This window comes from Capra hircus, chromosome 12 (assembly GCF_001704415.2).
Source record: "Capra hircus breed San Clemente chromosome 12, ASM170441v1, whole genome shotgun sequence".
Classification (NCBI taxonomy): domain Eukaryota; kingdom Metazoa; phylum Chordata; class Mammalia; order Artiodactyla; family Bovidae; genus Capra; species Capra hircus.
The window spans coordinates 68337890-68350477 of NC_030819.1; the positions used below are offsets into that span (position 1 = coordinate 68337890).

At 37.5% G+C, this 12588-nt stretch overlaps 1 protein-coding gene across 1 annotated transcript in view; it reads right to left on the reverse strand.

Moving 5' to 3' along the window:
• RB1 (RB transcriptional corepressor 1) overlaps positions 1 to 12588 on the reverse strand; it is a 117656-nt gene that overhangs the window by 4378 nt on the left and 100690 nt on the right. Inside the window, exons 19-26 of the mRNA XM_018056748.1 lie at positions 10450 to 10595; positions 8838 to 8983; positions 8089 to 8193; positions 7353 to 7466; positions 7092 to 7255; positions 4956 to 4986; positions 1951 to 2093; positions 1387 to 1436 (exon numbers count right to left, since the gene is read on the reverse strand). Coding sequence (XP_017912237.1) covers positions 1387 to 1436; positions 1951 to 2093; positions 4956 to 4986; positions 7092 to 7255; positions 7353 to 7466; positions 8089 to 8193; positions 8838 to 8983; positions 10450 to 10595 — 899 coding nt within the window. The remainder of the gene's footprint in view (positions 1 to 1386; positions 1437 to 1950; positions 2094 to 4955; positions 4987 to 7091; positions 7256 to 7352; positions 7467 to 8088; positions 8194 to 8837; positions 8984 to 10449; positions 10596 to 12588) is intronic.

The following is a 12588-nucleotide window of genomic DNA, read 5'->3' on the forward strand; positions in this document are numbered from 1 at the left end:
TTTTTTTTTTAACGTGGACCAGTTTTAAAAGTCTTTATTGAATTTGTTATTGCTTCTGTTTTATGTTTTGGTTTTTTGGCTGTGAGGCATGTGGGATCTTAGCTTCCACACCCCCTTGCACTGGAAGGTGCCGTCTCAGTCACGGGACCACCAGAGCAGTCCCCTGATCTTTTTCTTAATGTCCTTTCCATCTAACTCTACTTGGGCTAATCCTTCACAATCTCAGATTAGTTTAGGAGAGAATTCCATTTGCCTTAACACTCCAATGGAAACAGTGACAGACTTTATTTTTGGGGGCTCCAAAATCACTGCAGATGGTGGCTGCAGTCATGAAATTAAAAGACGCTTACTCCTTGGAAGAAAAGTTATGACAAACCTAGACAGCATAATAAAAAGCAGAGACATTACTTTGCCAACAAAGGTCTGTCTAGTCAAAGCTATGGTTTTTCCAGTAGTCATGTATGTATGTGAGAGTTGGACTATAAAGAAAGCTGAGCGCCGAAGAATTGATGCTTTTGAACTGTGATGCTGGAGAAGACTCTTGAGAGTCCCTTGGACTGCAAGGAGATCCAACCAGTCCATCCTAAAGGAAATCAGTCCTGAATAGTCACTGGAAGGACGGATGCTGAAGCTGAAACTGCAATACTTTGGCCACCTGATGTGAAGACATGGAAAAGACCCTGATGCTGGGAAAAACTGAAGATGGGAGGAGAAGGGGACAACAGAGGATGAGATGGTTGGATGGCATCACCGACTTGATGGACATGAGTTTGAGCAAGCTTCGGGAGTTGGTGATGGACAGGGAAGCCTGGCATGCTGCAGTCCATGGGGTCACACAAGAGTCAGACACAACTGAGTGACTGAACTGAACTAACATCTAACTTGGAAATGATTTAGTATTCTTTATCAAAATTCTGATTTCTAGTAATGGAAAACTTTTGTTTGAAATCCAGCTCTAAAACTTGCAAATTAGGAAAGTTCAGTAATAGCAGAATAAAAGATTATTCTTTACGTAAGGGTGATGATATTTATATATGCTAAGTTTCTAACATCCTCCCTATATCCAGCACTCAGAGAGTTCCTCATTATAGTTCTGCTATCCTAAAATATTTTCTAGCCACAGCCATCTGTAATGAAGATGTGGTTTCACTTCTCGGTCTTCCTGCTGCACAGTAGATGTTGGGATGGATGAAGATGACCTGCACTTTGCATCATACATTTAATCCACAGATACTTGTAAATAACATATTGTTGAGTGAATTATATTTTAAATGCATAAAAGTCTGTTAATTAAAGGGATTCTATAAATTTATCCTTTTATAATGAAAAGGCTTTCTGCAATGTAAACAATTGTTCATTTACTTACTTACTCAAATAAGTACTTACTCATTTCTGCCAGTTTCTGTTGAAATTTGGATTCCCCTGGGAGATGTTTACTGCAGATTTAAAAATTCAAAATATTTCATATGTATATGTATAAATGAAAAACTGAAATTTCCAAAAACTATGGCATTTTCAATGACTATTTATGCTCTTTAGTAAATAGCTTTTATTGTCAAAGGATTATAAATCAAACATCTAAAATACAAATGTCATAAATTTATGAGCCTAGATATTTTATCAGTGGTTCTTATAAAATAGGGTAGCGTTTTTCAAGAGTGAGCATTTTAAAATCTAATGTTAATCAAAACTAACAAAATTCTATCCATGGCACTGTAAAGGCTGATTAGATTTGTAAACATCTGATATTTTTAATGAATTTCAGTAGATTTACGTGGTGCTTTTTTAACTGTGGGATGCAGTCACATCTTCTATTTTGAGCAAGCCTCATAGTTTCCAAAATATTACTGGCATGCGAGAGACTGGCAGGAGCCAGGACCAGAGCGGCCACTCCGGGTTTCTCCCGACGACCAGCTCAGCTCCTGACACACGTGCTAACACCGTCCCTACCTTCCATCTGCTTCGTCGGATCCTTCGATGTCAAAGCGCAGTTTTTTCAGTGGTTTAGGAGGGTTGCTTCCTTCAGCACTTCTTTTGAGCACACGGTCGCTGTTACACACCATTTGATTTATTTTCTGGAACTTCTCTGAAGTCTACAAATTATGGAATTCTTTATTTTAGATCATTTTGTAGTTAGCAACCCCGAATTGTAGGTTTGTGGTGGGTCAAAAATCAGGCAGAGGTAATACCTGCGTTTAACTTCCTGCTTCTTTGGACCAAACGGGAGATATAAAAAATGTTAAAATCAGACTAACTACACCCAACTTCCCTGGTGGCTCAGAAGGTAAAGCGTCTGCCTACAATGCAGGAGACCTCGGTTCAATCCCTGGGTCGGGAAGATCTCCTGGAGAAGGAAATGGCAACCCACTTCAGTATTCCTGCCTGGAAAATCCCATGGACTGAGGAGCCTGGTGGGCTACAGTCCAAGGGGTCACAAAGAGTCAGACACGACTGAGTGACTTCACTTCACTTCACATCTAACTCTGCCCCAATAAATATCTGCTCTTCTCATACCCTCCTCCTGTGTCTTCCCAACAACTCTGACTACTACTCCAAAAGTCCTGGTTCCTCATTTTCAGAATTTACTCAAGCACAAAACCAGGGCTATTTCTCAGAAGCATGCAAAGCTGGAAGAGCTTTCTGGAACCTTTTTTTTTTTTTTTTTTTTTTAAAGCACAGCATAACTGGAGCAAATGTTACAAGAATTCAATAAGAGGTGTCTAGTGAAGAATAATTTTGGACTCACTTTATGAATATCATGCTGTAAGTCATACAGCTTATAAATTTGAAATCATCGATTTATAGTATTTGTTGATATTCCTAACTCTTAAAGGTTTAAAATAAAATATTAAATATCTGAAAAACTCAGAGTATTTGAGTCCTTCCAAGTACTATTAGAGATAATTTGATTTATATATCTCCTGAGGAAGAATCCTTTCACAGTTAAGAAAACTTTGGTTAAAAATGCTAAAGAGGGCACAATACCTCATTTTATCCAAAGGACAAACACATGGAAAAACTGTGTCTTATCTATTTTAGAACCAGAGTGAGGTGATTATCTCCATGATGTGTATTAACATGTTTTTTTGGATTCTAGAATGAAATCAGACTTTCCAATAGAAGTTAAATCTGATTTGACTGATTTGACACTGAGGATTAGCTTTGCATAATTAACCTTCATTAGCTAATTTACCAAAAATTAAATGAACTAAGTTTCCAAAAATTAAATGTAAAACCAGATTTTGATGGAAAATATATTTAGAGCACATGTATAATATGACAGAAATGAAATTCTGTACACCTATTAAATGGATTTCCAGTTATGAGCTTTAAAATATGGAAGTATGTATAACCTTCTTTCAACTCTTTCAGAGTTTATCACAAGCAAAACAGTTTGAAGACCACTACTCTATATCTGACTTCCCTGGTGACTCAGATGGTAAAGCATCTGCCTACAATGCAGGAGACCTGGGTTCGAGTCCTGGGTCATGAAGATCCCCTGGAGAAGGAAATGGCAACCCGCTCCAGTACTCTTGCCTGGAAAATCCCATGGACGGAGGAGTGTGGTAGGCTACAGTCCATGGGGTTGCAAAGAGCCGGACACAACTGAGCAACCTGACTTTCTTTCTTTCACTCTATACTTAATCTGGATCCAATCCTATTTATGTGGTCTACATCACCTTTGTGAAGCCTGACAGCTGTAGCCTGGGTTGAGCTAAATGTCATCACATTTACTATTTGTAACACACATGTTAACATTTGGTCTTTTAGTATACAACACGTATCTTTCTCTAGTTATTTCACTGGAGGGGCAGTGCGTAGGCAGACACTAAAATGGCTCTCACTAATTGTCTCCTTGAATGTGGGGCTGGACCTAGTGTTGTCCTGCTTCTGATAAAATAATGCAGCAAAAGTGATGGCAAGTCACTTCCAATATGACAAGAAGACTGACTGCAATTTTGCTTATCTCCCTCTTCCCCTCCCTCCTCTCTGTTGTGAGTAGCCAGCCACCCAAGGGAGAAGCCCAGGTGTCAAGGAACTGATGTTGGCTTTAGCCAACAGCCATCAGGGATCGGCCAACAGCCATACAAGTGAGTCTGACTGAGAAAGGTGGTCCTCCAGGTGAACCTGGAGATAACTGCAGATCCAGCTGACATGCTGACTGCAGCCTCGTACAGACAGACCCTGGACCCGGCTGAGCCAGGCCTGCTCAATGAGCCACAAGGAATGAGATTTCAAAAGGTTTAAATGCCTAAGTCTGGGGGTGGTTTGTTATGCAGCAATAAATAACAAATATAGGTGGGGGTGGTGGGATGAAACATTCAGTAATACTCACTGAATACAGGACAGTGAATTAGTGATGGTAAGGAAAGGCCAGCTAAGAGTAGTGGCCTCCCAGACTAGAATAACCATTTAAAAGCTTAACTTTCCCCTAGATTCCTCTGCAACAAAGACCACCACATAGCCTGTCACTTACACTGGGGCATGTAACCAATTCCTAATCAATTTACCAGGGAAGAATATCCTAGAAGTTGGAGAGGAAGGAAAAGCAAAAATGTGTATATGTATAGAAGGAGACAAGTGGGCGTGGTGGCTACATTTTAGAGTATTTTAAATCATACTCCCAATTAGTGAAATTCAAAGCTGTTTTTTAAAACATTCCTTTGAGACTATATAATGCACATACATATTTGTATGTATATACATTAATGTATATACACATATAATCTCAAAGGTGTTTAGAAAGCAGTTCTGAAATATACCAATTATGAATATGATTTAAAATTAAACCTGATTTGAAAATAAATCTGATATATATATATCTTCTAAATTTTATGCAACATGCTTGGATGAGGTACTTGAAGAGTAGCATTTATAAATTCAATTACAGAAAATTTCAAATTCTTTTATAATTATGGTATCATGCTATAGTAATTCACAGAAAAAATACTCACCCCAAATGATTCACCGATTGATACTAAGATTCTGTCAAGTTAATATAAAATACAAATTAGTAATGCAAATCATATACAACTATGCAGAGATGAACATACACACGTCATTCTGAACTCACAGGAAGACCAAATCAAAGGTTTCTTCTACCCCTAGAACCACTGACAGATTATACTTATTAAAGGCTAATTTTGGTAGTGCTAGTCTAGTCACACACTAAGCTCATTCCTTAGATTTTTAAAGCAAGAACTGCATGTCTACAAGAATATATTTTGCCATTGTTCACAAGGAAAGAGGGTAAAAGAAAATTTAAGTTTACTCATACTTAACTCTTCATAAATCCATGAGTAAGGAAACAATTCAAATTTATTTCACATTTTCTCATTAAAAATTCAAGTTATATTTGGTAAAACCAAGTTATATTTGGTATAAATGATACTCTGAATTCTATTTAGGATCTATACTGATATATGGTAAAGGTTTAACACGTAGGCTTCCCAGGTGTCTCTATAACAAAGAATCCATCTGCCAATGCAGGAGACGCAGGTTCGATCCCTGGGCTGGGAAGATCTTCTGGTGAAGGAAACGGCAATCCACTATAGTATCCTTGTCTAGGAAATCCCATGGACAGAGGAGCCTGGTGAGCTACAGTCCATGGCGTCACAAAACAGTCGGACATGACTTAGCAACTAAAACAACATTTAACACATATCTTAGAATCAGAAATCTCTTAGTTCGTCCTGTTTGAAACATGTAATTTATGCATTTGATAATAAAGCTGAAGAACAACATTAGCCTGATATGACAAAGATGTGGTCATACACACACAGAATCAACAGATATATGGATTTTATTGTTCTCCAATTCTTTGATAAGTAGCCATCATTCTATATGATTTACCAAAATATGGTGAATACAGAGAGTGTTAAGATGCTCTCTTAATAGCTGATCAGAATTTTCAGAATGTGACTTTTTTGCTAAAAGACTCCAACCCAGAAGTGAATTAACTAAGATCAGCAAGTAGCTATCATTATCAGCATAATATGGGTTAATTATCATCATTAAAAATTTACCTAAGTATACATTTTCCTGTAGCAATGTATAAATTAGACATGGTATGCACCTCAGCAGCTTAAAATGCAAATTGTAGCTATCAGTACATAGATACTCAACCATAAAAACACTAAATATATAGAAAATAACACAGGGGCACATGAGAGCATTTATATCATTTGCCAGTTATTTTCTACTTTTTCCTTTACTGTACAGTTTGAAATTTTTATGAGTGTGCATTGCTTATATAAGTAAACACACTACACTGTTTTCACAGGATTAATATATCCCCTTCTTCTTGTTTGTTTTTCTTGCCCATTAAGTGCAACTATATGGGCTAACAATTTCTGAGATGAGACTACATTAACTTTACTAATTAATCTGCCTCCACTATTCAAATAAAGTCAGATTCAAATAGCCCATGATAGCATATAATAAGTCAGCTGAAGTACTTCAAAGCCAGAGAGCACCCACTGTTGAATGCGGAAGATAACATAATGATTTGTAGGTGCATGGAGCCTTTCATCTAAGAATTTAAAACAGCTTCACACTCATCATTTACCTGAGCCACAGCAGCCTTCTGAAGCACAGACCTGCCCAAGGTAATACAAGGAGGCCGCAGGCAGAAGTAGGGATGGACTTCTAAAGACTTCATTTACCATCATCTACATTTAATCAGTCATCTACATTTTCATAAGCAAGATGAACAGAACCACAGAAAGAGTTCACAGGACATTCAATAAATTCTAGAAACTCTTAGCAAAAGGAATCTACTTTGTTTAGCAGGGTGGCTACTTAAAAAACTCTGAGAGTGATCTGAAACTTAGGATCAAACTAGTACTCAGATTATTTACAAAAGACCCAAGAAGCCAGGAAAGTTGATGAGTAAATCTGCAAACCCATCTAAGTAAACAGATTATCTTGCCCCCAACACCTCCGATTTTTATTTTTATCATAGCACTTAATATAAATTAGGAAATTAGGGACTAGCTAAATAAAGAAAGCTTTATGGTTTTATGCTTGGATTAAAAAAAAAAAAAAAACCCTCTCATTCGTTACCACTTTCCTAAAAAGAAAACACAAACCTTGATCTTGGAGTCATTTTTGTTGGTGTAGGCAAACCTTCTGAAATTTTATATGGGTTCTTTAGGGGTGATATATAGATGTTCCCACCAGGAATCCGTAAAGGTGAACTAGAAAACTTGTAAGGGCTTCGAGGAATGTGAGGAATCGGTGACAAGGTAGGGGGCTACAGCAAAAACAAAAGCAGGAGGTTACTTAACACTTCAGTGAGATCCACTGGTTTATAAGCAGATTTGCCCAAATAAAGGATGCCTTCAACATACCCTGGTGGAAGCATACTGCAGAATATTTGTTTTCAGTCTCTGCATGAAGACTGAATTATAGAATACGATAATGGAATCATACTCCTCTTCTCTGATCAAAACACGTTTGAATGTCTGAGGAAGAAGAGCAAAAATACTTGTTAAATGAATTTGGGAATTTCTCTCTTTAGAGTTTCTATTTTAATAGTTCATGATACTTTTTAACAGTAAAAAGATGCATTACTTTATAGGAAAAAACAATCTAAAGAAGCCATTTTAGGCTTGGATTATAGCTGTTCTACTGGAAGTGAAAAGTCATACATATATACGTATGTGTTTTACGTATATATATATATAAGTTTATTACAAATATTCTGCTTATTGGCATAATACAATGTTCCCTATTTATTTTATAATATGAATTTGAATATTAAAGTGTTAGCGTCCCAACTGGAGAAGGAAATGGCAACCCACTCCAGTGTTCTTGCCTGGAGAATCCCAGGGACGAGGGAGCCTGGTGGGCTGCCGTCTATGGGGTCGCACAGAGTCGGACACGACTGAAGCGACTTAGCAGCAGCAGCAGCAGCTTCCCAATTACATTTTAACTACAAATAATTAACTAATAATATGAAAATTAAAAGTGGATATGTAAATTTATACAAATCAGTCAGAACATATGGTACAATTAATGACTAAAGTTATCCATATTATAGATAATGGATATTTTTGAAAACTCTTATCATGGAAAATTACCTACCTCCTGAACAGCATGAGGAAGATCTTTGTACGCTGTGACAATGATTTTGAATTTAAGGTCTATATTCTTCACTTTGCATATGCCATACATGGAACACATCATAATCTAGTAAATAAATTTGATACAAAAGCAGTCAGGGTTTTGTTACATGGTTGTGCTCAGAGAATGAGATGGCTGGATGGCATCACCGACTCAATGGATATGATGAGTCTGAGTGAACTCCGGGAGTTGCTGATGGACAGGGAGGCCTGGCGTGCTGTAGTCCATGGGGTGGCAAAGAATCGGATATGACTGAGCGACTGAACTGAACTGTGGTCTAAAACACACTGTTATCTTTCTTTCAGTTAAAAAAAAAAAAAAAGGAAATTTAATCTCCCACAGAATTATCTTTTCCTGTCCTGAGCTCATTTGGCACTGTTTTAGATCAACTATTCTTACGCCTCATGCTTTTTCCACACCTAATGAATTATAGTTTACAACAACACAGAAAACGCCTATGATAAAGTTTCTTCAGTGATTTCTGCAACAAGAGCTTTCATGTCATGAAATAAGTAAATACTGAAATATTCTCAAACTCTAAAGCTCTCATTTGTAAAAAATACAGCAAAAATATAAAGGGTAGCCAGTAAGCAAATATATGTTAACTACATTGATGCAGCTTCTCATTTGAATCCAAACTTTTCTTAAGAAATCAGTACATAGCTAACAAGTAAGCAGGAGAAGAAGAGAGAAGTGCATAGTTTCCTTACCTGGTCCAAATGCCTGTCTCGCATGAGTTCATACTCATTTTGCAGTGTGTGCTGGAAAAGGGTCCAGATGATATGCTCTAGCTCTGGGTGGTCAGACAGAAGGCGTGCACACAGGGTGTTCAGTCGAAGATATGCTAGTCGATACACTGGAAAAATAAGGGGAATTAATCATATTTACTCTTAATTTTGTATCACAGGTAGATATTTTCAAAATATTAAACTGTTATAATGAAATGCTGTTAAATAGCATTTAACATTAACTTCATTTCTCCCACTATTTTCCTTATGATTTCTAGTCTTAGGACTGTTCTACATACATCGAAGGCAAAACAATATTTGGCTGAAAATACTATTCAGCAAAAATAATTCTTTTGCTGAATTATTATAGCATAAAGTTGAAGCAGAAATGAAAATCAGAGGAAGAAAGATCCTAAGATATTGTGAAATTAGACAACCCAAATACTGTTTGTTTCAGTTTCATTGGTAATCACTCATCACAGATGTTGAATACTTTATCAATATTCAAGAGAGTAATTATTTTTTAAAATAACAGAATTTCCGAACTCCCTTAATTTTTTCAATCCTGAAAACAAAAAACAAATAGTGTATTTCTCTATAAAAATGCTAGACTTGTAGATTACCTAAGTGGTAATATGACTGTGATATTAAATATATTGTGCAAGTTTATTTAAAAATACTACTGGAACACAGGTTGGAGAAAAGTAATCCACAAAACTGAATTTTCCTCCATCTGGTTTAAATGCACCTGTCAAAGACTTGCATAAAGTAATCAGAATTTTTTAGTTAGTAATTTATCCCACTGGTCTTCAACTTTGGCTTACATCAGACTTGCACTGAGGACTTGTTAAAACAAGGATTTTTTCCTCATCCTACTAGAGTCTCTGATTGAGTAGTTCTAGCATTAGGGGCTCAAACAAAAATTCTCCTTTCTGCAACTTATCGAGTAAGGTGGATTCTGCTGGTTGGGGACCACACTTTGGAACCACTGCTTTAATTCAAGGACTTATAACATGCCTATAAAGCTCAGTATATTTGCTTTATTCAAGTCAGAAATAAGATTTATCACAGAGGAATCTGGCCTTCTACCTTTCTTCAAAGAGTTTCAAGTGGGTGTGCACTTGCATGTACATGCACAGACACCCAAATGACCTCCCCACCCCATCACACACACACAATCAGAAAATGCTGTACAACCTGGTCACCAGGAAATGCATCTGCATTAGGCCACAGCCCATTGTATAATCCCAATGTACACATCTCAACAGAGGAAGTAATGTTAGGGGCAAGTATTTCCGAGCATAAATTTGAAAGCATAACAGTAAGCAGCAACAATAACAACATCTGACACTTTCTGAGTGCTTACTATGTGCTAGACACTCTTAGAAGCATTTTATGTATTCATTCACTTAATTATCTCAAAACCCAAATAAGGTAGGTTATTATTATTTCCATTTTACGGATGAGGAAACTGAGGCACAGAGCTTTTAAAGTGACTTGCCCAAAGTCATACCTAGTAAGCCAAAGAGCAAAGATTTGAATCCAGTCAGCCTCGTTTCAGAGTCCACGATCTTCAAAGTAATCATCTACTAACCTTTTTTGTAGAAGAGTGAAAGGGAGGTAGATTTCAATGGCTTCTGAGTCTGGAAGGCTGAGGTTGCTTGTGCCTCTGAATTTGGAGTAGAATTTGCACGTGGAGTTGATGCTTTTTTCTTTGGGGATCTTACAGGAGAAAGGTACCTAGATATATTCAAAGGAAAAGTCTTCATGTGAAGTTTTCTCAGAATCTCTCTCTTTCACAGATACACAAACACACACAGCTGTACACATGCATCCAAACACATCTTGTCTATTTAATCCACTGTTTTACACCAAAGTCCTATTTAAATACAAGTTGGAAAAGAGAGCTTATGAGGAAAACTAGGCTTGCTGTTATCATTTCTAACCCTATTTTAATAAATGGCCTTTCCTAGAAATTACTGCCTTATTGAAAAAATAGCTATATATCTTTATATGTTTGATTTTAATAATTAAAGTGAGATTGAGATAATAAAAATAACTCCAGCTTAAAAGAACAAGCCATTGATATTAAAATATAAATTTATCTGATTCTTCTCTTAAAAATGTTTCACTGATAACTATGGTTCCATTTACATAAGACTTAAGTTACACACACATACATCTTCCTAAATTATATAGTACAGAATTATATGAATTAATATTTCAGGGAGCATTCTCAAGGCAGGTCTATACCCATATACTAAACATGTAAGGCACACATCGAGACAGAGATATTAGTACGTATGAACTCCAGTTTCTGACCTATCACCACTCTGTGCTGCCCTTTATTTCAGAGGGTAGTTCAGACCTACCTTTAATTCTGTTTTAGCATCAGATGGTAAAAGAATCCACCCGCAATGTGGGAGACCTGGGTTCGACCCCTGGGTTGGGAAGATCCCCGGGAGGAGGGCATGGCAACCCACTCCAGTATTCTTGCCTGGAGAACCCCATGGACAGAGGAGTCTGGCAGGCTACAATCCATGGGGTCGCAAAGAGTCAGACATGACTGAGTGACTCAGTACAGCTGAGAAATAATTCTGAGCAGAAAGTAAGATTTGTACCTTACTATGGATGTTTCTACTACATGTAATATATTAACTAGAACACTAGAAAAAGGGAACCAGTATCACGATTTTGTAAGTACCAGGGTCTAGTCTATCACCATCGAATTTCCCTTCAATTCACTAGCAATACTGTAGACTGACTTAACTTGGGTAGAAGTTAGTCTCCCTCGAATTCCAGGTGAATAATAAGTATCCTGCTGGATAATAGGTAATAATTATAATCGAAGCAGGATAATACTTACTTCGCTTCCTGAATCTCAGACTTAAGAAGGCCAAAGTGGAGCTCTTTATTTCTCCGTTTTTCCAATCTCAAGAAACGGCTCCGTATTACAACCAGTTTCTTAAGTCAAAACCTTGGGAGATATTTAAAATTTTTTCCTTTTCCCAATCTTCAAACCCAATGGAAAAGAAAGTTCTCCCTCTAGAAACATACCCCAGATATTTTCCATTTCTTTGTATCTCTACTGACATATCTTAGACCAACTCATTTATTTACGTCTCTCATTTGGACTGTTGAAATTGTCTCCAAACTGGGTCTTTCTACTTTCTTCCTTGCCCTGTTCTTTTCTCTCCTCCTACCCCGTCTGTACTTCAAATGGCAGCGAGAAAGTGGCCCTTTAAAAATACAAATTATAGCAAGCTGGCCCTCTGCTTACAACCTTAATGTCCTCCCACAGCCTTTTAAAGTCTGAACTCCTCTCTGTGAGTCTCCTCTCTGATGAGACTCTACAAGACGTAGCCGCAGTCTGCCTTTCCAGCCTCATCTTGCGCCGCTCTCCTCTTGATTGCTTTGGGACTTCTTTCTGCTCCTGAGACCAGGCATGTTTGGTCACCCAGGGACACTGCACCCCGTGTGCTCTGCCTGGAATGCCCACCATACAGACTGCGGCAGGCCAGCAGCCATTTGTTCTTCAAGTCTCAGGTCAAGTGTCATTTCCCTGAACATCCTGTCACTTTCTCAGCTCCTCTCTTTCACTTCATTCTGTTTATTTCCATTACAGAACTTATTATACTCTAAGATCACCTTATATATTAGTTTCCTTGTTGACTGTTTATTTCCTTTCTTCAGCATGTAGTTCTGTGAAGGGAAGGACCTAATCTGTCTTACT